Genomic DNA, 24,961 nt, shown 5'->3' with positions numbered 1-24,961 from the left:
TCTCCACATTTCCACAGCGATGTTTTGTTTTTTCCTCATAAAAAGAATTATCAGCATTTTAGTGTGGGTTTACCCTAATAAACACACATTTATATGCAGTTTCGCTTCACATACACACATTTTAAAAAGCAATTTCCCCTAATATAATGCATAATGTGAACTGAAGGAGGGATAGAAGAATTCCTTCATGCAGGACTTAGTTAAACTATGGAACACACTCCCACAGGAGGCAGGGATGGCCGCTAATCTAGATGGTGTTAAAAGAGAATTGGACCAATGCACGAAGAGAGGGCTACTGATGGCTGCGCTGTGACTCCATAGTCAGAGGCAGTGATGCTTCTGAATGCCAGATGCTGGAAACCGCAGGAGGGGAGAGGGTTCTTGTGCCCGGGTCCTGTTTGCAGGTTTCCCATGGGCATCTGGCTGGCCACTGTGAGAACAGGAGGCTGGACTAGATGGACCATTGGCCTGATCCAGCAGGGCTCTACTCATGCTCTTAATTCTCATTTTTGTATCTTATTTTTGTATGTTATCATCAACGCAGGGGCTGTTTTTCAGTGGTAAGTGCACCTGCTTTACACGCAGAAAGTCTCAGGTTCCGTCCCTTGGTAGAGCTGAGTTGAAGATGTCTGGCAGAATCCCAGTGTGGTGTAGTGGTTAAGAGCAGTAGTCTCGTAATCTGGGGAACCGGGTTCGCGTCTCCGCTCCTCCACATGCAGCTGCTGGGTGACCTTGGGCCAGTCACACTTCTTTGAAGTCTCTCAGCCCCGCTCACCTCACAGAGGGTTAGTTGTGGGGGAGGAAGGGAAAGGAGAATGTTAGCCGCTTTGAGACTCCTTCGGGTAGTGATAAAGCGGGATATAAAGTACAAACTCTTCTTCTTCTTCTTCTTCTTCTTCTTCTTCTTCTTCTTCTTCTTCTTCTTCTTCTTCTTCTTCCTGGAGAGTCTTTGCCTGTCGATGTCAACAATGCCAAGACAGGTGGACCAATGGTCTGGCTCAGTATAAAGCAACGGATGCTGCTTTATAGACTAAAACCCTCTGAGTGTCATCCTCATGCTCAGTGGGCATCTTTGCAAACAAACAGAAATGGCAACACCAGCAACAAACCCTAGAGGCTACTGGTTCTTTTTTCCCCACAAGGAAAAGGACCCTGTTAAAAGCTGCACACACACAAACACAAACAAAGCAGCCCCCCAAAACAACAACAACACAGGGAACCATTGTTTACCCCAACTGGGCTACATTTCCCAGCACCCTTAACAAACTACAGTTTTATAATTCCTTAGGGAAAACCATGTGCTTTAAATGCACTGTTGGTATGGAGCATAAATCAGCACATATCAGGCTGGTGTGATGGGTTCCTCATTTCTAGATTTGACTGTATTGAGCTTGGAATCAGTGGAGACTGGGGGTGGCTTGTTTATGTCGCTGGTTTTTAAGCTGCCGCAGGAATTCCCTCCCCACCCCCAAGAGAAAGTTGTTTATCACATAACACACTATTCATCTGGCTTTACCAATTACATGCCGGATGAAAGTGGCTTATTCCTACTCCCATCCAGTATCTTTTGCTCCAAGGGTGGACAACCCACAACCCTCATCTTAATTTCATGAGGGTGTCAAGGAAGGGGAGAAGGAGGTTGAAGAAAGAGAGTGAGAGATAAGGGATGCCACACCCCCTCTGAGATCTGGTGTCACTCACCACTGGTTTGAGCATAGCCCATCACTTACCATCAGCATTCAGCCACAGCAGACTGCCTCAAAGGGAACACAGCCCTTTGTGGAATAAAAGCTTCCATGCCCCTGCCTTACTCTTGTGACTGAATTGCCTTTTCACTGTCTCTTGCGCTGCTAAGCCTTTTGGCTTCACTTTGTAATTCTATCTCCCTCCCTGTTCTTCTGCCTATGTGTGCATTTGTCCTGTTTTTACTGGGCAACAAGTGACTTGTCAGCAGCCGCACCAATGGGACAGCAACCAGAACCATGTCCAGGTCTGGTTTGTCACAGAGCGAGCTGGCAGTAAGCCACACTATTCAAAGTTGGATTTAACTCTTTACAGTGGTACCTTGGGTTAAGAACTTAATTCATTCTGGAGGTCCATTCTTAACCTGAAACTGTTCCTAACCTGAAGCACCACTTTAGCTAATGGGGCCTCCTGCTGCCGCTGCACCACTGAAGCACAATTTCTGTTCTCATCCTGAAGCAAAGTTCTTAACCCTAGATACTATTTCTGGGCTAGCGGAGTCTGCAACCTGAAGTGTATGTAACCTGAAGCATATGTAACCCGAGGTACCACTGTATTAGCAAAAACTGGATCTGCACAGACTTGGTGGAAGGCCGTGCCTAATGATCACAGGAACTCTTCCCGAGCAGGTCTTGCCCCATGGATCAGTTGCTGAGACTAAAGGTCCCCACCTCCCCTGTCTCCTCCTCCTCTGGTATTTTTTCCGAGCAAGTGGAGTGTGCACCTGTGTGCCTGTCTTTGCTCCTCCTGCTTCACGCCTTTTCTGGTCCTGGGAGACTGGGGGTGGTGGTGTGGGGAGCTTGTTGTCTATGACTCTCCTTTTCCCCACTTTCCTGCTTCAGCTTCTGCCTCTGATTCTGGACATCTCTCTGCCATGACTCTCCCAGCTCACTAAGCCCTGTTTCCCCTTCAGCTTCTAACACCTCCTCTTCCCAGTCTTCTCCCTCTGACCACTCATTGTTGTCCCACCCACCCTGCCCTGGGCTCTGAGCCTTCTTCCCTTGGTGGTTCCCCAGCTGGTTCTTCCCACCATTCCTCCACACCCAGCCAGTCCTTGACATGGTCCAGAATCAGAATCCAAGCAAGCAGGATGCTGCAATAGATGGACCTTTGAACTGATCCATCTTCCCATGATCTTAAACTGTGACTTGCAATTGTTCAGCACCGGGGGGGGGGGGGGAGGAGGAGCAAGGGCAGTAGTCAACAGCAGGCTCTGCCATATTGGGGCCTTAGTGACTGGTGCCAAGCCTGGTAATGTACCTGTCTGATAGCTCCAGCAAAGTTTGGGCACACTTCCTGAGTGCGTTGACATGTGTGCATGTGTTGGAGGAAGGGGGGGGGCATGTCCTGCTGTCGGATCAGTGGATAAATGGTGGGTTCCCACCTTGCCCCTCACTTCTGTGCTGCAACTCAGAACCTTCTTTCAAGACTACAAACACAAAAGGGGGAGAGAGATGAAACGGGAAACTCAGGTGCCAAATGTAAGCTGAAAGGCCTTGTGATTCTGTCTTTGATGCTGCTTTGACCTGGGCTCAGGCTCTGGGAGCAGCTGGTCTGCCACCCAATTCCCGTCAGTGATTGGGTTAAAGACAGAAGCCGCCCTGTCCAGATAAAATAAAAAAAGGAAAAAATCTGTCTAAAGCTGGCCCTATCTTGTAGCCAAGCAGGTGGTTAGAGGCTGGAAGAAAGGTGAATATTTTTTTATCGTTATTTTAAAATCTGAAAACAGAATGGCTTGCTGTTGGAAGAGATATTTGATTCAATTTGCATTGAAAGGCAAATTTAACCTAATTTACACTTTTCCAAAACAAACTAGTTGCTCCAGCTTAGCCGCATGGCTCTCACAAGCCATTTTTGTGTTCCTATACTAATAATTTAGGAACTTTCACGGCTGTCACTAAATTAGTTTTTACTGCCTATGCAACTTTTTCCGAATGCTGTATGGAAAAGCACATGAATCTGAGTTTGGAGAGTTTGTAAGTAAGCCATTTTTAACTTACCAAATGTGTGGTCTTTTTTTACGCTAAGGGACGCTAAGGGTCTTTTTTTACTCACAAGGACATATTTTAAAGATCTAGCAGCCTATATTCCCACATTTTACTTTGCTGAATATCTTGTGATTTTAATCTCTGCTCGGGTTCTCTCACCAAAGAGTACTTGCCCCAACCCTGGATCTTGGCATCCAAGGAAATCTCATTTTATACCGATTTTTCCTTGCAACCATCAGTTCTTCCAACAGAGATTCATCACTTGAAGTCCTTTTTATGCTGACAGGCCTATGCAGTTGTTTAAGATTTTCTTGAGTAGCCAGTTATTTTTAATGATTGTTCTGCCCTGCTTTTAATGTCTCTCTATATATTGCTGTGCGCGCACACACACACACACACACACACAAACCGATATTTTATGAGAGGGTAGTATAGAAATACTTTGACAAAAAGGTAAATGAAACCCTGATGATCTGTGAGCAAAATTGCAAAAGTGGTGCAGAACGGTGGTGAACTGAACTTAAAAGATTGGGAAAGTGAGAAACTTAGGTGAGAAATTGCAGTCAACAGATTTTGTCCACCCCTTTCTGGAGATTGGCTCTTTACTGCAATTACACACAGATTCATTAAAGCGAGGTCCAGACTGGCTTGCTGTGGCGAGAGGGCTGGCAACCTCCAGGGGTTTCCTCTCCCCTCCTCTGCTGTGCTGTGCTAACATCCCATTGCATCGGTGTGATACGCTACAGTAGGCCTGTCATTGAAGACTTATGCCTCCCCTTTGATGAATTGCAGGCGTGTCTGTCTCGGAACTGCCCTTGCGGGAGTCAGTGATGAGTAGTTAGCAGGAGAGAGAAGGGACAGATGAAGCGGACCAAAGGGAAATTGCTGCGTCTCTCCTCCCCCCTCCCCCCAAAAAAACTCCTGCTGAAAAATAATCATTGTTAAGGGTACACTTCTCCTGCCTCTCTATGGCTGCATACACACCATAGATTTAAAAAGCACATGACTTCTCCTTATGAATCCTGGGAATTGCAGTTTACCCCTCACAGGGTTACAGTTCCCAGTACTCTCGGTAAACTAAGAACTTAAGTGGAGCCTGCAGGATCAGGCCAATGGCCAGTCTTCTCCAGCATCCTGTTGTCACCATGGCCAACCAGATGCCTCAGTGGGAAACCCGCAAGCACGATTCGAGCACTAGAGCGCTCTCCCTTCCTTTGGTTTCCATCCACTGGTTTTCAGAAGCATTGCTTCCTGCAACCATGGACAGCCTTCTCCTCCATGTCCAATCCTCTTTTAAAGCCTTCCAAGTTGGTGGCCATGGCTGCCCCTCCTGTGGAAGCGAGTTCCATAGTTTAACTTTGCGCTGCCTGAAGAAGTGCCGTATCTTTTAGATTGCAGTTCACATGGTACCTTGTGGGCAGGGAGAGAGAAATACAGTGGTGCCTCGCAAGACGAAATTAATTCGTTCCGCGAGTTTTTTCGTCTTGCGATTTTTTCGTCTTGTGAAGCACGGACTTTGGAAAAGCTTCAAAAATCACCAAAGTCTTCAAAAACCTCAAAAAAGGCTACCACACCGCGTGCTATGAGTTGCTCCTCGAAGTGAATTCACGGTTTTAAGAAAAAGGAAACAAACTTGCAAGATAAAAGGAAACAAACTTGCAAGACGTTTTCGTCTTGCGAAGCAAGCCCATAGGGAAATCCGTCTTGCGAAGCAACTCAAAAAACGAAAAACTCTTTCGTTTTGCGAGTTTTTCGTCTTACGAGGCATTCGTCTTGCCTCGTGGGGCCCACAGCTGCCGGACTCACGGCTGGTCATTGTGCATGCTAGCCTGAAGCAAGCTCCTGGCTTCTAAAGAAAAGCAGGATTGGCTAGGAAAAACCTTCGTGGCGTGTAGCCTGGCAGATATCCACTGTTGGGTGTAGGCACTGGCGGAGGAAGAGGGGGCGGGGGGAGCACACCACCCCCGTCAGCGCAGTCCCGGTGGGGTTCCATCACTGCTGCCCCCCACCTGTGCTGGAGGCCCCGCCCCTGCAGGCAGCGCACCACGCCCCCAGAATGCATGCCCCACCCCCGCCTGCTCTCCACCTCCGGTGCTGGAGCATGAAGCTCTGCCACTGGGTGTAAAGGTAAAGGTAAAAGGACCCCTGACCATTAGGTCCAGTCGTGGCCAACTCTGGGGTTGTGGCACTCATCTCGCTTTATTGGCCGAGGGAGCCGGCGTACAGCTTCCGGGTAATGTGGCCAGCATGACTAAGTTGCTTCTGGCGAACCAGAGTAGCACACAGAAATGCCATTTACCTTCCCACCGGAGCAGTACCTATTTATCTACTTGCACTTTGACGTGCTTTTGGACTGCTAGGTTGGCAGGAGCAGGGACCGAGCAACGGGAGCTCACCTCGTCGCGGGGATTCGAACCGTCGACCTTCTGATCAGCAAGTCCTAGGCTCTGTGGTTTAACCCACAGTGCCACCCGTGTCCCTATGCCACTGAGGGTAGGATCCTAGGAAAGGCATGGGCACGTTAGCCACTGGTATTGCTGGTGCTATGCTACAGAGAAGCCTACAGAATGGGAAGGGAGTTGGGTGGTTTTGTCTTCAAATGGATGGGGAACCTGGCCTGGAGACCAAAAGCAGCCCTCTAGGGCTCTCTGCCTGGTCCCTAGGGCTATCCTCATGCCACACCCCTCCTCAGCTACACCTGCTTTCTTCAGGCCACACCCTTCTGCACCCTCCTTGAGTGTTTTTGCTTGCCTTGAAACATGTCCTTGGACCCTGATCATGCCTCTTGCTTGCCTTGATAGACACGTTTGTGTGTGAGTACATCTAGAAACTAGCCTGCTGCACCGAGGTAAAATGTACATGTGTTGCTCCGCCCACTTTTGCCCCAGGCCCCACCCACCAATGGCATGTGGCCCCAGGAAGGGAATGCGGCCCCCAGTTTGAAAGAAGCTTGCCCACCCAGACCCTGACCTGGCTGTCTCTTGCCTTTCATTGGTGTCAAGCACCCCTTTGCCCTGCTCACGGTCAGGGTGCCTGGCCTCTGACTGAACTCTGTATAAAACATTCACCAAGTCAGCAGTGGAGGCAGAGAGAGGCCACCTGTCTCTGGTATAGTTTCACTGTGGGTCTTTAATATTTTGTTGTTGGGTTTTTTTGGTTTTGCTTTCTCTGTCTTTACTTCCCTTTTCCCATCTTATCGGAGTTTTGTTTGATTAAAGCTCCACGTTGTGTGGTTGTCATGGCAATGGGTTTACTTCAATTAATCCCTTGCCTGGGGAATAAGAGTAAAAGGATGGGGGGGGCAGCAGAGAGAGGGAGGAAATAAAGAAAAACAAACAAACAAAAAACCACGGGACACCTGATAGCAGAGAATCAAAAGAGACCCATTGAAGTCAGTGAGACTGGGTAACTTAGGTCCATTAATTTCAATGGGTCTCTGCTGAGTAGGACTTGGGCCCTACCTGAACTAGACATCTAAAGCACTATCATGCCACTTTAAGCAATCATGGCTTCCCCCAAAGGATCTTGGGAAGTGTAGTTTGCTAATGGGTGCTGAGGGTTGTGAGAACCCCTCACAGAGCTACAGTTCCCAGAGTTCCCTGGGAAAAGAGGCTGAATGCTAAACCACTCTGCGAACTGCGGCTCTGTAAAGGGGAATCGGAACTTCTAATAAATCTCAGCACCCAGAACAAACTACAGCTCCCGGAATTCTTTGGGGGAAGCTGTGACTGTTTAAAGTGGTGTAATACTGCTTTAAATGTATGGTGTGAATGTGGCCTTGCTCACGAAAGGGGGAATGTTTATTGCATTTGTGGATATTTCTTCTTACGTTCCGAGAAATCACTGTGGAACTTTGGCCTTTTTCGGTCTCTGCTGGATTAAAGCAGGCGAAACCTGGGATCTTTCCAGTAATGGTGTTTATTTTATTTTTTTAAATAGGACCTTATGTCCTCAGTGCTTCAAGCCCCATCACCCCACCCAAAGCCCCCCTTACGCCCCCCTCCCCTTTGGCGGCTGTTCCTCTCTGAGCTGTCAAAACATCTTCCCTAATGAAGCAGTCTGGCCTTAGGCTAGTCTGACCTCCGATGCTGATCCCACCAAGCAGGACTTTGGTGGCGCTTGCCCAGCTGCCCTGCACAGCACATTGGGGCCTCATGTGCCTGGTGGTGCTAGACACGGCCTGGAGCAAAAGATCTAGGACAGCCTTCCACAACCTGGTGCACTCCAGATGTTGTTGGACTACAACTCCCATCAGCCTCAGCTGGCACGTCTGCTAGCTAGGGATGGTGGGAGTTGTAGTCCAACAACAGCTGGAGACCCATGCTGTTCTAGGGTCTCCACTGGGACAGAAGCTAAATTTATCAGCGGCTGTCAGGGGCATTATTAGAAGGTGGGTGCCATTTTGCACACTTGCATACAAAATTCACTTATTGTTTGTATCTCTTTCCTCCAGTCCACACCCCCAAATTAAATCCCTTTACGGACATGGAGGCTGGCCCACTAGTCAGATGGGGCACAGCCCCACAAAGCTAGTATACCAAGCCAACACCCACCTACTTTGCTTCTTATTTATATCCAGCCTCGGATGTGGCACTGCCAGTCAGATTCCACATCATTCCTTTACCACCACCCAGTCCAGAGCTGAGAAACACTGGGCTTTCATGTGGTTGAGCTCAGCTGACCAGAGAGATGTTTTGGTGCTTTATTAAAATCAGGCAACGCTGGAGGGTCTTGCAACCCTCCAGATGATTAGGACTAGCCTAATGGGCCGCTGGCCCATCTACTCCAGCATCCTGTTCTCACAGTGGCCAACAAGATGCTTGTTGTTACATTTAGCCTCTGGAATGGTTTCTGGAGAATGTGATAGCTTACAAGGATACAGAATTCAGCAGTCCCTGCATTAGCTTTAAGCAGAATAAATCTGCTACATATCCTGTTTGGGCTCTACAGTATACAGGGACCATAGCTCGTCTGCAAAGTAATGAAGATAATCTTTGCAGGAGCTCGGTTGCTGGGTAGGGTGGGAAGCAGACTTCCTTGCAAGACATTATTTCCGCTGTATTCAAGACAAGCTGATAGGTTGCAAAAGTCACTGTTGCTCCCGATTTAGCATGCATAAAGTGATGAGTTCAGTATCTGGCATATCATGCTTAAAAGTCTAGGCCAGGGATCTAGGACTCTGTAAGGACTTGGATGTTTTGAATAGTCTTGTACAGGGCCTTTTTTTTCTAGTTCCAGTGAGTTCCGGCTGGGGGGAAAAAGCCCTGGTCTTGCAAAATTGCACCTGGTCCAAACTGTGGTAACCAGATTGCTAACAGGAACTAATCACTTGGGTTTAAAGAACTATATGCAGGTTTCCAGCCACAGTTTAAAGGAACAATTTAAAGTGCTAATTTTGCCCTTTAAGACCGTAAATGGTGTGGGACCAAGGTGCCTTAAAGCAATATTCTCCAGCTTTTATAAACCAAGGATCCACCTTTAACCCCAGTCTGCAAATGGGACTTGCTCTAAAACACTTTTTAGCATACGTGTGAAGTTTTGGGCCTTATCTCTCTCCACCAGGAAGGAAAGAAAAAGGTGGCCTTGGTGCCACAGCGGCAACAAAACTTAGTTTGGGGTGTTGACCCACCTCTTGAAGATGAATGACTCAAAGAACACTTCCTGTGTATAAATCTGAAATTGTTGTTGGTTGGAGGGCCTCTTAAGAGTGTGTCTGCTTTCCTTGGCTGGCCAAGTGGTTACAAGGGATAGGCCTTTATTAATGGAGGCTCCCTCTTTGTGGAATTATTATTATTATCATTATTATTTGTTACTGTTAGCTGCTTTTCCTACAAGGTGACTTGAAGCAACTTACAGGAATACCATTTAAAACCTCAATAAAAACCTAAAACACAACACACCTTAACTTGAGGTGCCACTTTAGCTAATGGGGCCTCCCGCTGCTGCCAGAGCACTATTCTATTCTCATCCTAAAGCAAAGTTCTTAACCCGAGGTACTCTTTCTGGATTAGCGGAGTCTGTAACCTGAAGCATATGTAACCTGAAGCGTATGTAACCTGAGGTACCACTGTAATAATGACAATACCCCCCCCCCATAGATCATTTAACAGCCAAGGGCCTGTTTGGGGGGGGGGAATGTTTCCGTCAGATGCCTTAAGATATGTAATGAAGGCACCAGGCAAGCCTCCCTGGGGAAAACATTCCAGAAATGGGGAGCATTGGAGCCAACTCCTAGGGATCAAGGGGTCTTCACCCCTCCAATGAAATATTTGAGCCTCCCCCCAGTTGATAGGCATTGCCATTCAAATTGTGTGTTTGTGTGTGTCGCATCTTGTGATTGATTATGAAAGACGGAGCTTCCCTGGAGCCCCCCAATATTTTATTCAAGTTGGCACTGACGTCACCTTTTACAGAAAGTAAGTGGGAGGTTTGTGGCACAACAGTTGCACTCTCAGCATCTTCAGGTAGAGCTGTGAAATATATCTCCCCGCCCCCTGAAGCCCTGCCAATGTGTCAACAATGCTGAACTAGATGGACCAAGGATCTAAAGCAGCTTCCTATGTTCCTACTTCAGACCTTGGCCTACCCAGTTAGAATTGCAAGGAGTAAAGCTAGGCAGATCTTAGTCTGAGTGTCAGGATGCTGTCAACAACTCCCAGCTGGTTGCCCGGGAAAGTATAAAGACAAGGGAAGGTTTCTTACTATCCTTTTTTATTCAGTAATTAGAGGGAGAGGCTATAGAACCCAACCTCTTGGATAATGGCGTGGTCCGCAGCGAATCTCCATCCCCATCTCTCTCACTTCCTCATTTGCCACTTCTGCGGGTGCTGCTATGTGCCCTCTGTCTTTGAGCTCTTTGCTCTCCTACTTTCAAGGCTCGTCGGGTTCTGGGAGAGGGGGATCTGGAATGCTTTCTAAAGACACCGTGTCCGTCAGCTGTTGTCTCTCTGCTGCTTCCTCCTCCTCCTCCTCTCCCATTCTTTCCTGTCTTTTCCCCTCATCTTCCTCTGAGCTGTGACCTCCTGCAAACCCCTGTTGTAAATCTAAACTGTCTTCCTCTTCCTCCTCCTCCTCCCTCCTCCCTGGAAGGGTCAGGCTGGGGAGGTGGTCTCTGCCATTCCTCCTCTGCCCAGTCCCTGACACTGAATCACTTGAAAGCAATTACAGTGGTATCTCGGGTTAAATACTTAATTCGTTCTGGAGGTCCGCTGTTAACCTGAAACTGTTCTTAACCTGAAGCACCACTTTAGCTAATGGGGCCTCCTGCTGCCGCCGCGCCACCAGAGCACAATTTCTGTTCTCATCCTGAAGCAAAGTTCTTAACCCGAGGTACTATTTCTGGGTTAGCGGAGTCTGTAACCTGAAGCGTCTGTAACCCGAGGTACCACTGTACTAGCTGAGAAACTTGCTCCTATTGGAGGCAGCAATGCCAACCCACTTTAAGAGAGGGTTGGACAAATCTTTGTAGGAGGATAATGCTATGTCAAGGGCTATTCATGAAGGATATGGCTATCAATGACTACCAGCCACGATGTCTATGTTCTGCCTCAATGGTCATAGGCAGTAATGCTTCTGAATTCCAGTTGCTCGAAACTTCAGGAAGAGAGATTGCTCTAGTGGGTTTCCCACAGACATTTGTTTGGCCACTGTGAGAATAGGATGCTGGACCAGATGATCTAGCAGACTCTTACTATGTAGCCAGAATAGGCAAATTTTGGAGCTGATGGATTTATTCTGTAATTTTGGATACAGTCATACCTCAGGTTACAGGTGCTTCAGGTTGCGGGTTTTTTGGGTTACAGACGTGCCAAAACCCGGAAGTACCGGAATGGGTTACTTCCGGGTTTCGGAAGTCACGCATGCGCAGAAGGGCTAAATGACATTTTGTGCATGTGCAGAAGCGCCAAATCGCAACCCGCACGTGCGCAGACGCAGCGCTGCGGGTTGCGAATGCTGCGGGTTGCGAACGTGCCTCCTGCACGGATCACGTTCGCGATCTGAGCGTCCACTGTAATCCCACCTTTCCTTCAAGGAGTACGCAGCTCTTCTCACAACAACCCTGAGAGGTAGGTTAGGCTGCATCGCACTCAGTTACCCTGCAAATGAGGATGGATGGGCTGCTTTGTGACCTTGAGCTCAAAGCGTTCCCAAAGGGGTGCTCTAGTACTGGACATGGATGCACCATCAGAAAGTTACCGAGTTGTTTTTACAGAGCACAGCTGTAACTGGGGAGTTCCTCGCTGTGCCCTCCTGCATTCAGAGTCTCCTTCAGCTCTGACAAGATTGGCACAAGGCTTCTCTGACAAACCGCTTTTGGCGCCGGTTTGTCCTTGGCGACCAGCAGGGAGACAGAAAACTCTGAGCATCACTCTTTTCTCAGAGCTTTAGGGGGGCTGCTTGTCTACAAACAGTTTCAAATATTCCAAATGAAATAGGGTGGGAAATAGTTCATTTTCTGGTAGGCTGCCTGCCAAGCTTTGCCTCATCATCATCATTAAAAAATTTTTTTGGAGGGAGGAGGAAATAATCAAATACAGCGAAATATTGGCAAGTAAACATGAAGTACAATGTAATGTAATATTTTAAACCTTGCCATTAAACTTTTAATGGAAAGCAGTAAATGTGGCAATTAGGTAGGATATCTCCCTGACACACCCAAGTTGTGAACCACAAACCAAGATCACCACTTTTTTCTCCTTCCTCCATGCACAAGGCATTCAACAAGAGGGAGTGTCAAGAAAAGGTGTGGGGTTTGGGTGGTGGTGTTGTTCTGCTTGTGTGTTTTTTTTAATTATTTCTCCAGCTGCTTTATATTATATAAGAACATCTGGACTGGATCATCCTCAGAACAGGGACACAGTGGCCCACAAGTCTGTCTGCGACAGCAGCCAAATACAGTTGTTTTAGGACAGGCAACTGATGGTCCCAGATCCACCCCCACAGTCATTTTTTTCTTGGCCCCTGCTAGCTCTGCCAATTTTTATTTTTAGAACAAATGTAGTATGAAATAGAGATCCAATTCCACATTTTGGGTTGCATTCGACTAAGTTTTATTCAGGGTAGACCCACTGAAATTGTTCATTAATTTCAATGGTTCTCCTCTGAGTAAGACTAACATTGAATTCAACTCTTACTACAGTTATTACAGTGGTACCTCGGGTTAAGTACTTAATTCATTCCAGAGGTCTGTTCTTAAGCTGAAACTGTTCTTAACCTGAAGCACCACTTTAGCTAACGAGGCTCCCACTGCCGCCGCACCGCCAGAGCACAATTTCTGTTCTCATCCTAAAGCAAAGTTCTTAACCCGAGATACTATTTCTGGGTTAGTGGAGTCTGTAACCTGAAGCATATGTAACCCGAGGTACCACTGTACATTTTTGGTTATGTGCTTTATATATATTTAGATGTAGAGCTCTCCCCAAGGACATGTTCTCCGTAACTTCCTTTCCTGACCTAGATTAACATAAGAGGAGCCTTGCCCCTGGATCAGGCCAAAGGCCCAGCCAATCCAGCATCCTTTGCTTATTTATTTTACATTTTACAAAATTTATATGGTGCTCAGCTTTAAGAAACCTGATAAGCGGTTTACAAAAAACAAAACAAAAAAAAACCCCTTGATAAAATTCTTGATAAAAAAAACAGGTGTTTAAAAACATCCTGTTCTCACATTGGCCAATCAGATGCTTCAGTGGGAAGGCCGTAAACAGGACAGGAATACAAGAGTTTTATGGGGCCAGTTTTATGATGGAGGTAGTGGTTCTGGGCTCCAAGAGTACTGTCTGGAGAACACAATGACCCTTGCATAGTGTGACAGTCCAAAACACAAGGGCAGTATCCAAAAAAGGGGGTCAGCCCCACTCTGGCCTGGAACGCCTTGTTCTCCTTAGAGGTCTGCTTCTGCAGTGAAAATTTGCAGTCAGACTGAGAACCTTGACAGAGGACTGCCATGATGTTTAAGACACTTGTCCTGAAGACAACATGGGCAATGCATTGGTGGAGTGGGGAACCTGGTGCTGACAGTTGTCCTTGCTAGCTGGAGATGGTGAGAGTTGTGAACCCAACATCTTCTGGTGGGTCTCAGGTTCCCTATCAGTGATGTAGAAAATGTTCCTCTAAGTAAGATTGCTCATGAGAAGTGCACTTAAAAATCTTTCCCCCCCCCAAAAAAATGTGCAGGGGCTCACAGCTGCCTGCACCACACTTACCTTAATCCAGAAGCCCATTCTTTCCAAACACCAGAGTTGCAATGAGACAGAGTAGAGAGACTTTCACTCTTGCTGCCCAAGGCAGCAGTGAGCCTTCCAGCTGAAAACAGGTTCGGGGGCAAAGCCCAGTGACACCCACTGACTCCAAAGGCATCCAGAGTCGACGGGTAAGGAGAGCAACCTTTATTAACCCACCCAGGTTAATTTGGGGTTTAAAAAAACAACAGGGGAGACGATTGTGTGGTTCTTTGAAGGAGGTGGTTGTCCGTCGCTTACCCCCCTCTCCTAGAGTCAGTCCCCCCACCTTCCACTTTTTCCGCCTCTCTCTTTTTTTTGCAAGCGCCTTGTGCTGTTTAAATGGGGCAAGTTGGAGAATCGGCAGCGGAGGGAAAAGCTTGTTTGGTCGGAGTGTCTCAGAACTCCACTCTGACTTCCGAAACGAAAATATATCAATATATATGTTTCTATCAGGGGTGCCTGTAGGAGGAAGCCCAACCAAATAGAACCCCCTTGTAATAAAGGCAAGGGCGCTGTTTATTGGGGAGGGGGAATTGTCGACTGTGAAAGTGTTTTAATTTTATTTATTTATTTAAATTCTAGGTTGCTTTTAATTTCTAGCCTAGAAATTGGTTTCCTAACCATCTCAATAGGCTTCGCTGGGAGGGGGCGTCGTTTGAGAAATATCCCCTTTTGCAGGTGCACGTGTGGCTGCATGTGGGTGGGTTTTTTAAAATTATTATTAATAGCGGGGAGACAGACCTGTGGAAAAGTTGCAGGCTTGTGTGGGAGGGAAGGAAAGCAATGTTGCAAAGGTTGCGCTAAAGCAATTGCAATTTTTAAAATAAAAAATGCAGTTTTAAAAAATTACGTATTTTGCAAGTGGCGGAGCAGGGGAGTGAAAGTGCGTTACGCGCGTGGAACGGAGAGAGAAAATAAGGCTGCTGCTGGTGGTGGTTGCAAGATTTTAGGTGACTGTAATATATATTTCTCTCTTTTTTAAAAAAAAAAAAAAAGAACCACTCGCACACAACCAGATTAAAAATAAAACGCCAGGCAAACGAGCAGGGAGGGCTGCGTGGGCTGGCAGGGCAAGCCAGAAGGGGATACTCCAGGCGGGAAAGTGGGGGGTGGGGGGAGAGAGAGAGAGAAAGAGAGAGAAAAGAGGTCGCTAGGCAGAGGCGCAGGGTCGATCCGCGGCTGGGGGGGGGCGGCGGCGGCGGCGGCGGGGGTGTGTGTGTGCGTGGAGATCAATAAACCTTTGGCGACCGAAACCATGTCTCCGGCGGCGGCGGCGGCGGCAGCTGTGGCGGCGGCGCCCTCTCCCTGGCCAAGATGTCAAGTATTAACCCGGAGGGGCAGATCTGCCGCCGCTGCCGCCGCCACCGCTCTGAACTCCTCCCGGGCGCATTAAGCTCGGGTTGCTGGCTGCGGGATCCCGGCGCCCCTTGGCTGCTGCGCCGCTGGGGAGCTTTGCAAGCGGGTTCGCCGCCGCCGCCGCCGCCGCTCCAGCCGGCGCCTGCAAGGTGCTGCTTGTGCTGGGGCTGTTGCTGCTTTTGCTGCTGCTGCTGCTGCTCTTGCGGAAGGCTCATTCCAAGCGCGCAACTTGCAGCCTGGGAAGAGCAGCCGCCGCCGCCGCCGCCGGCTGAGCGCGCCGCTGTCGCCGCCACCATGCCGGCCATCAAGAGGGAGCGCCCGGACCGCGAGGAGCTGGCGCTGGCCGCCTTTAACCAGCCCATGGAGACCTTGCCCGACTACCTGGTCCCCTTGGCGGCCGCCGCCATCCCCGTGGTGACCCCGCACCCGCCTGCCTACGAGCAGATCTTCGCCACCGCTGCGCACCACCAGCACCACCACCACCATCACCAGCAGCAGCGCGCTTACCTGGACTTCCACGCGGCGCCCCACGCCGCCGCCCACTCCCACCCGCACCCCCTCCCCGAGGACCTGATGCTGGAGCGCTTCTCGTCCATCCCGGATTTCCAGCCCTTCTTCGACAACGGCGAGCCTTGCATCGAGGTGGAGTGCGGCGAGAACAAGGCGCTCCTCTACATCAATAAGTTGTGCCAGGGCAGCAAAGGGCCCTCCATTCGCTACCGGGGAGAGTGGCTCACTCCCAACGAGTTCCAGTTCGTCAGCGGCCGGGAGACCGCCAAGGACTGGAAGCGGAGCATCCGGCACAAAGGTACCGACCGAGCGGCCGGCCGGCGGGGAAGAGAGCGAGCTAGCCGGGGCGGGAAGCCGGGGCGCGCCAGGCGACGGGGCTGCTCCTTTCTGCTTGCTCGGCTGGCTTCTCTCTGGGGCGAAAGTGCCGGCTTTCGAGGCGCACAGGGCTCCTCGTCAGGCGGCTGGTGGGGAAAAGTAGGTATGATCTTAGAAGGCTGAAACTCCCTCTCCCTCAGCAATCGGTAGACGGAACAAGCCTTTGCATCGTCCCGATCTCAGATAAGGGGGGGGGGCAGGCTTGGTAAGCTTTATTTTTTCACAGGGCTCTTCGTTTTACCGGAAATAGAGTGCAACTGCTAAACTGCTATGTGGCTTGGGTTCAAGTCTCTCCGCGCCCCGCTATCCCATAATCGCGTGGTGGGTTGGTCGTTGTTCACTGAATGTTACGGGGAAAGAGCTCTGTTCATGTTCAGAGGCACTCTTGACTCCTTTGCTCATTCCCGGAGATCGACGTTCCGGTGGGAGGGGCGTCACCGCGTTAACTATCGGCGCGTGTTAGAAGAGAGTCCCGTCAAACTGGGAAACTCGCGCGGTTTTCCGAGGGCGCGCGTTCCCAGTTCCCTCTCCACCGCCGAATCCCTGGGTGCCCAGCGGGGGCAACAGCTGTCGGCCAACGGGTGTGTGGGATGATGTTCCGCGAGGGTTTGTAAATGCGTCTTTCACAAGCCTTGTCCTCCGCCCCACCTTTTATAAACTGCCCTTTTTACTTTTGGAAAGTCCACTGACACAAACGAGCTTTTACATGAAACTCGCCTTTCGTGTGTGTGAACGAACGAACGCCGCAAATGCGCCGCAGAATCCGAAAGAACCGACGGCGGTGACGGAAGTTTTCGCGCGTTCTTACAAAGTTGAAGAGACTTATTGATGCGCGCCTCTTGTATTTTGCGGGCCAAGTAAAATCGAGGGTGGATTATTTATTTTTTTCAAGAGCGGCGGCCGCAGCATGTGCCCATGGGGGGGGGGGAGCTTTCACTTGTTGGGCGGTGGCGGAGCCTCGAGCGCGCGCGCGCCAGTCGGAGGGGGGGGGGTGAGGTTGAGGATTGGAAGAGACTCATCTTTCCTCCACTTCAAACCAGAGCCGCCTGGCGCGGAGCGAAGGACTGTCTGGAGCGCGCCTCCGAAGTGACCCGAGGCTGCAACTTCTCCAGGCCAGGCAGAGCCGAGAAGCCGCCAGCGCTTTGGCGCCCGGAGTCTGGTGTGTGTTTCTGGGCTCTTTTTGTGTGTGTGTGTGCGTGCGTGTAGTGGGGGATCGAAGCAGGACTGCAAAGAGCAAAAGGTCGACAGAGATGCATACTCCCATCCTTTTTGGAGCTGCCTTGCGCGTTGTTTTCTCTGCTGCCCCGACGGCGCGTCCCCTTTGAGGCGCTGCTCGCCTGGCTGCGGAGTTGTGGTTTTGGCGCTGGGCGCCCTTCGCGGTTGGGTCTGCACAGCTGTTTACGTCTAGCTCGGCGTGTGTATGTGTGAACGGCGCGCCCGCCCCGTCACCCCGCCCCCCCGAAGCTCTTCGCTCTTCGAGTGTAGCTTTTGCGCCGGAGCGGCTGGGCGCGACTTTGGAGAGCCCCCTTTCCGCTGCTGCTCGTCTGCGACTGGCGGGAGCGCTTTTCGCGCGGTGGCCTCGCCTCTCGCCCGCACCCCCCCCCCATGGCAAGTGAGGCGCAGCAACCTCGCTGCTTTCTGGAGTGGGGGGGGGAGGAAAGGGGTGTTCAAAAACGCAAGCTTCGTGTTTGCGCGTAGCGTGGCGTTCTTACAGGGCGCGATCCTAACTTGGGAGTAAGTCCCTCTGAACTCTGCGGGGCCGATTTCCAAGTATGTGTGTGTCTTGTGAGAGGTTGCATTTTTTACCGGCGTCGCAATGAGAGGAGCTGCTCCCCCCCCCCCCCACCTCGGACAGGCAAGAGGCACGTGGACCTGTGGTGTCCCTCCTCCAACCCGCAGTGTGGCGTCTTCCGTGGCTTGCTGTTGATCGGCCGCTTGCGCCCCGATCCGGGACTGGCCTCGATGCTTTTAGGTCGCCCCTTCCGCCGACGCTGAGGTTAAGCGGAGGAGCGGGTTGGGGGGGGGCGACCGCGGGTCTGCTGCGCCTGCCTTGCTCTGCTCTGGAAGCGTGCCTGTGGGTGGGGGGAGTCGCTTCGGAGAGGGCTGATGCGAATAGAAACCGAAATCCCAACCCCAGCCGCTCAGTCCGGATCCGCCAATGCGCCGAGGCAGGTGGGTGGTGGCGGCGAGGGAGCTGGTGGGTGGGAGGGAGGTCTGTGCTGGCGGCTACTCCTCTTCCCTCCTCCTCCTCCTCCTCTATTAACAATTTAATTTCACAAAATCTCCCCACACCTTCGCTCCAGCGACTTTCCCCGGGAAAAGTGGAGCGGCAAGCGGGTGCGTCGTCGTTGCTGTTGCGCAAGGAGGCGAGGATCGCCCCTGTGGCTTGCATTGGCGCGCGCGCTCTTTTTTACACCCCCCCCCCCGCGCCTCTATTTTATTTTATTTTCTTTCATTTCATTGCCCGGGCTCGGGGAGGCAGCTGAGGCTGGGGCGAAGCGGGGGCCGGAGAGCTGGGTGAAGGAGGTGGGAAGCCCAAGAGGCGTCCGCCTTGACATGTCATTAGCCGAGGGCTGCATGTGTCACGCCGAGGGTCCCAAGAGCCATTAGGAGGTGACTGACACCTCGCCTTGTTTATTGATCGCCTCGAGGAGGAGGAGAGCGGCTGTTGCTGCCGCTCTAATGATGCTCCTACCACCTTCCTCCGGCCGCCTTCAGGAAAAGTCCCCTCATTTCTCTGGGTAGGAGAGCTGGTGTTCAAGGGACGGAGAAAAGAGTTTTTCAGGGGCAGCGGGGGCTAAGCTCCCTGCGCTCCCCGCCTGTCTCTTCAGCCTGTTGTTTGCCTTTCTTTACCTGCTTTCAGTTGTGTGTGTTTTATCCTTTGAGTGCTGGCGTCATGGCTGTGAATTGCAAATGCAGGCATCTTGAATGGTGTTTGCTTGATGCAGGGGGAGGCGGGGTGGGTGCAGAGCAGCGCTGCTCCTCCAAGGCCTCTCCTTTTCAGGGTTCCCCTATTATTTGTCAGCCTGGCGAACATTTTTAACAAGGTTAGATAGGGGCTAATGAGCGCTGCTACTCCTTTTCATCATTTCCACAGGGTACAAAGTTCAATTAGGGTGCAAGCCAGGGCCCTGTGAAAGGGGGTGGGTGGGTAGAGGCTGGCTTGTTTTGTGCAAAGCCTCTCAATCTCTCTCTCTCTCTCTCTTTCTTTCTTTTTAAAAGCCAAACTAAATACTTGTTTTGTTCTTTCTATTCCCCCCATTCCCCTCTTTTTTCTTTTTCATCCAGGGAAAAGTTTGAAGACTCTTATGTCCAAAGGAATCTTACAGGTACATCCTCCAATCTGTGATTGCCCTGGGTGTCGAATTTCGTCTCCAGTGGTAAGATGATTGCGAAAAACCAAAATGAGAACGCAAAGAAATAATTTCTCTGTTTTAATATTTGGCCACATTTCTATTTGATAATTTCTTCATCTATCCACCCCTGCACACTGTTTTTTAAGTATATACCGTATTTTTCGCTCTATAAGATGCACCAGACCACAAGACGCACCTAGTTTTTGGAGGAGGAAAACAAACAAAACAAAAAAATTCTGACTCTCAGAAGCCAGAACAGCAAGAGGGATTGCTGCGCAGCGAAAGCAGCAATCCCTCTTGCTGTTCTGGCTTCTGGGATAGCTGCACAGCCTGCATTCGCTCCATAAGACGCACACACATTTCCCCTTACTTTTTAGGAGGGAAAAAGTGAGTCTTATAGAGCAAAAAATACGGTATGTGACTGCTGGTGGGAGACAGTGGTTTGTGGTCCTCAGTGACAATTGAGAGAGCTATATCCTGTGATGTTCTTATGCTGAATGCATCTAGTTTTAGCTCCCATGTTAGAGAGGAGGGCTCAGGGTTGCAGCCTCCAATAGGCAGGCAAAACTGCTGTTCAAGTGTTTGTGAGCTTTCTATCAGCTTTCCTGGTCATCCATTTCCCCTTTCTGGTATATTATTCAGCAGTGCAAAATAGTCAGTGTAAGAGGATTTGAAGTTAGATTATGATATTGGAATGTGCATGTTTTGGAACTGTGTTGGCAAAAGACTGCAGGAATAACAATCCTATCTTGAAAAAAGAAGAGAACACTATGTTCGGGGGGGGGGAAATAAATCATATTATTTTTACAAATGGGAATAATGTACAGCATGATTAGTAGGGTTCAATTAAATGCAAGGCCCTGTTCTCAACTGTGCCGATACTTCAATCAATGAGATACTTTCACGTAAATGTGATTACACCCATGATCACTTAAGGCAGCTGGTTTTGCACACTCTACCACCCTGCTGTACTCTAAATTGAATTGATGAAACAGTGGGGTGGGATCCCAGCCCCACACCTTTCAAATCATATTTATGGGCAAAGAGTGGATTTGCAACCCACATTATGTGTATAGAATCTGGAGCAGGAATCCGTAATTCTCCGCTGTTGAAGAGTGTGACGTCCTTAAGAGTATAGGGTTTGGGTTTCAGTTTGTGATTACTGAATTGACTCGCATCTGTACTTTTCGACAATTGCATGGCATCCTATTTTTTTTTCTGGTAAAGGTGGTGTTAAACGAAGTGATATAACACAAAGTGAGGCTTGTTGAGTAAGAAGTGCACCTGTGTATCTATAAACATTTGTAAATGAGCACTGAATGCCAAATGAGGATTTGTGGGTCTGTGAAGTGCAAATGTGGTTATTGACAGCTGATTATTTGCAGTATATGGCTTGGTTGTGGTATGTTCATTTCCAAAAATTCCATTACGTTTTTTTGTGTGCGCGATGAGGGAGACCTCGGGGTCATCACGGCAAAACCTATCTGAGGCTGGTTTAAATTCATAGTGTAGATGTGCTCTTAAGAGAGCTGATTTGAGGATGGCCAGTTCTTCAGCCTTTGAGAGCCTGATCCTACCTACCCCAATTAAATTGTATTGGCAGTGGAGGGAGGGCAATCTAGGCCTGTTTCACTCACCAGCTTCAGTAGATATGCTGGGGAAAGTCCAGAGCCCCCAGGCTCTAGACACTGGGTGGGCTTTTCTTCTTTGTACAGTGGTACAATCTTGGATTGCTCCTTTGGGAAGCGTGGTACCCTGCTGCCTGAGAGGGGAAAATATGTGTTGTTGTTGTTGTTGATCGCCAGCAGGTCTCAGGGCAGGTTGCAACAATTTAACATTCAGAATTAAAAGCAGCTAAAACAAATTTTGCTTGTAAGAATAGGGTCCTGAAAACACACACCTCAAGTGTCAGAGGCCGGAGTGAAGAGGTTGCCTCTTCAAGCATTCGTGGAAAGCTGTACGGTGAAGGTGTCAGACACACCTCTGTCAAGGAGGAAGTCCACAGTTTGGGGGCTGCCACATGGAATGCCCCGAATTTCTGAGGGTAGCATAACTACCACACACCCACACCTGTTTATTTTAACACCTGAGAGGGTCTATAGGTAAGAAGGATAGTTGTCAGCGCCTTAAATTGGGCCAGAAACAATGGCAGCCAATGGAATTATTTGGGGTTATAATGGGTTCTAAAGACAACCCCTGTTAGTAATCTGGCCACTGCACTTTGAACCAGTCGAGGTTTCTGAGTCATCAGTAAGGGCAGCCCTGCTGTAGGCCAGGGATGGAGAACCTGTGGCTTTTCTGATGCTGTTGCACTCAAATTTTCATCAGTCTTAGCCAGTATAGACAGTGTCAGGAACAATGGGGGCTGGAATCCTGATGACCTATCGGGGGCCCATAGGTATCCCCACCTTTGTAACAGGCTGTAGCTTAAGTCATTCAGGATAATCCAGTTCTAGTTCAGCACATTCAGAAAGGGATTAATCCAAGTTTACGCCTGTCCCTTCACAGAGTGAACTGGTTTAATTCATTTTCAGTTCACAGTTTGTCCAAATGATCCTTGGCAAAATAAAATAAAAATTCAGCTTTCAGAATTATTATTATTATTATTATTATTATTATTATTTCAAAGTGAGTTAATAATAAAACTAAAACCAATATACAGCTAAAACGAAACAAAAACTAAAAAATATTGTGTTTACGTAAAAAAAGGAGTCCAGCACATCTCACCCACTGAAAGAGACCACCATATCTAAATGTTGTAAGTTGCTGTGCCAAAGTATAAAATATACTTCAGAAGACTAAGGAAGCATTAAAAAAACTACACAGTGGAATTGGGTCATTTATTTCCTCCAGTAATTATTATATTTAAGCTTACAGGCCCAAAGAGTAAGAGAATGAACACAAAGATGAACTTCACATCTTTCTACCCCACAAAACAAACTTAATTCATCTTCAGTTCGCCCAGCAATTATGGGAATTATTTACAGGTGTAGTTTAGGGAGTTTTTAACTAATTAACTGAACTTGGTAACGCAGAGCTAGTTCACTTTAAGCACCGTTTGTGCCTCTTACGAAGTGGGGCTCTTTAGTGTCCAAATGCTTAGGCCCTAATAATTTTTTTAGTCTTGTCAAGAAGTTTCTTTATTGTTTCTGCTGCAACAAATGTAACATGGCTACCACAATGGAAGGCTGGAGCCACTGTCACCTAAGGGTGCGTTCTTATGAGCACCCTTCCCTTTTTTGGGTGCTGTCGTGCTGAACAGGAAGTGTACAAAGTGGTATCTCTCCTCACCACAAAATGGGAACTGTGGTGTAGTTAGTTAATTTTAGGCTTTCACCAGGGGCAGGCAGGGTTCGCTTTGGATCAGGTATATGGAACCTTTGACCCTCCGGATATTGCTGAACTACAGCTCCTATCACCCCCAGCCATTGGACATGCTTACAAGGGCTGATGGAAGTTGTTGAGCAACATATGGAGGGCCAAAGGTTCCTGACATCTGCTGTGGATGGTAATGTGTATTACTTCACCTATTTTAAATACAGTGGTACCTCGAGTTACAAACGCTTCAGGTTACAAACTCGACTAACCTGGAAGAGTTACCTTGAGTTGAGAACTTTGCCCCAGGATGAGAACAGAAATCATCATCATCAAACCTTTATTGGCATCACTTACAAACATTCAGAATAAATAGGCCAATGCGATCTCATTGCCATTTCAACAGTATAATCATTTGCCAAAGGGAAGAAGAGGTGAGCAATCTATTTCACCTCTGTGGGTCTCCAGCAAGGGCAGGGTCCTGTAGCGTACTTTGGCAGCAAAAAATCAAATAGAGGAACTTAGCTACTGTCTTGGTGAGCTCCTGGTCTCTCCCCTGTAATAAGAAGCGTATAACCTTTGTCTCTGGTTTCCACATTGGGGTACATAGATGGTCTAAGAATTGTTGGTAGAGATCAAGAACGGAAATCGTGTGCTGTTGGCGCAGTGGCAGCAAGAGGCCCCATTAGCGAACGAACAGTTTCAGTTAAGAATGGACCTCTGGAACGAATTAAGTTCATAACTAGAGGTACCACTGTATAGTATAGTAAGCCAACCCTGCTGTATTTGAAAGGCCCTTCTGCTCAGTACGACTGTCCCCCTCTGCCCAAAGCCCTATCCTTAATGCACCAGTGAACGTGAATAAGAGAACACGGATCCATTAGGACAAATGACGCATTACCCCACCAACCTCAGGCAGCCCCCTCTCCCATTTTCTTACTTATAACCAGTCCTGTTGGGTTGACCCTAGCTGTCAGTTTCCTCCTCCTCCTCAATCTTAGCATTGCCCCTAGTAGAACCTAGCAGTGAGGAGAAGGAGGAGGATGGAGACAAAAGTTGAATTACTTGGCTTTGCCTGTCATTGGTTCTGGCTCTGTTTGGGCTCCCTACTCTCCACCCTGCTAGTCTCAACGGACACTAGCCACTTGCTTGAGGCTCAAGTGGCCTTGGTGGCACAGAGTGCTTTCGTCAGCTTTGGCTGGTATTTGAGCTACACCCCTATCTGGACAGGGATAGCCTAATGTCTTTTGTCTATGCTCGGGTAACCTCTAGGTTAGATTACAACAACGTGTTATCCATGGGGCTGCCTCTGAAGACTGTTTGGAAACTTTAGCTGGTGCAGAATTCAGTGACTAGGTTGCTTACCAGGACAGGACGGTCTGAGCATATAACACCAATCCTGGCCTGACTGCACGAGCTGCCAGTTAGTTTCCAGGCCCAATTCAAAGTGCTGCATTTGACCTATAAAGCCCTAAACAGCTCAGGACCACAATACCTCAAGGATCACCTCTCCTCATATGAAGCTACCCAGACCTTTCAATCACCATAGGCCCTTCTTTGTGTGCCTTCTCCATGAGAACAGGCCTTTCCTGCAGTGGCCCCACATTTGTGGAATGGTCTCCCCAGGGAGGCTCACCTGGTGCCTTCATGACATATCTTTAGGCAGTGGTGGAAGTAGGCTCTATTTCACCTGGGTCAGAGACCCGGTTTGGCACCCTCCCCCACGCACACACACAGAGGCTGGGAGCCTCAATGGCACCCCTCTGGAGGCTTCACCAGGGGCAAAAAACCTGGCTGCCCCCCTCCCCCGGTAGCTAGGCCTTTGCTTTAGGCACCAGGCAAAAACATTCCACTTCACCCAGGGCTGGGGCTGATTAAACAACCAATGACCTTTTAAACTGGGTTGGGTGGGGTGTTATTGCTTTGTTTGTTATTACGTTACGTATTTTTGTGTTTTTTTTTATATACTGTAAACCGCCCTGTGTTTCTTGGATGAAGGGTAGCTTATAAAATAAACTGACAGACAAATAATACCCCACACATTCTGTGTGTGGGGGGGACTAATGGAGGTCAGAAAACTTGCCAGCCACTTTGC

The 24,961-nt window shown here is 49.0% G+C and overlaps 1 protein-coding gene across 11 annotated transcripts in view; it reads left to right on the top strand.

Moving 5' to 3' along the window:
- SAMD11 (sterile alpha motif domain containing 11) overlaps nucleotides 1-24,961 on the top strand; it is a 333,362-nt gene that overhangs the window by 149,623 nt on the left and 158,778 nt on the right. For 2 of the 11 annotated variants that reach the window (XM_079986850.1, XM_079986843.1), the window contains one exon: nucleotides 19,484-19,524. In XM_079986850.1, coding sequence (XP_079842976.1) covers nucleotides 19,504-19,524 — 21 coding nt within the window. In that variant the 5' untranslated portion in view covers nucleotides 19,484-19,503. Of the gene's footprint in view, nucleotides 1-15,194; nucleotides 16,119-16,785; nucleotides 16,806-17,230; nucleotides 17,355-18,261; nucleotides 18,368-19,483; nucleotides 19,576-24,961 lie in introns of those variants that run through there. The other 9 variants (XM_079986845.1, XM_079986844.1, XM_079986841.1 and 6 more) reach the window with 9 other exon arrangements.

This window comes from Podarcis cretensis, assembly GCF_951804945.1.
Source record: "Podarcis cretensis genome assembly, chromosome: 8".
Lineage (NCBI taxonomy): Eukaryota > Metazoa > Chordata > Lepidosauria > Squamata > Lacertidae > Podarcis > Podarcis cretensis.
The sequence above is the reverse complement of the archived record's forward strand: the minus strand, read 5'-3'. Positions and strand labels throughout refer to the sequence as shown.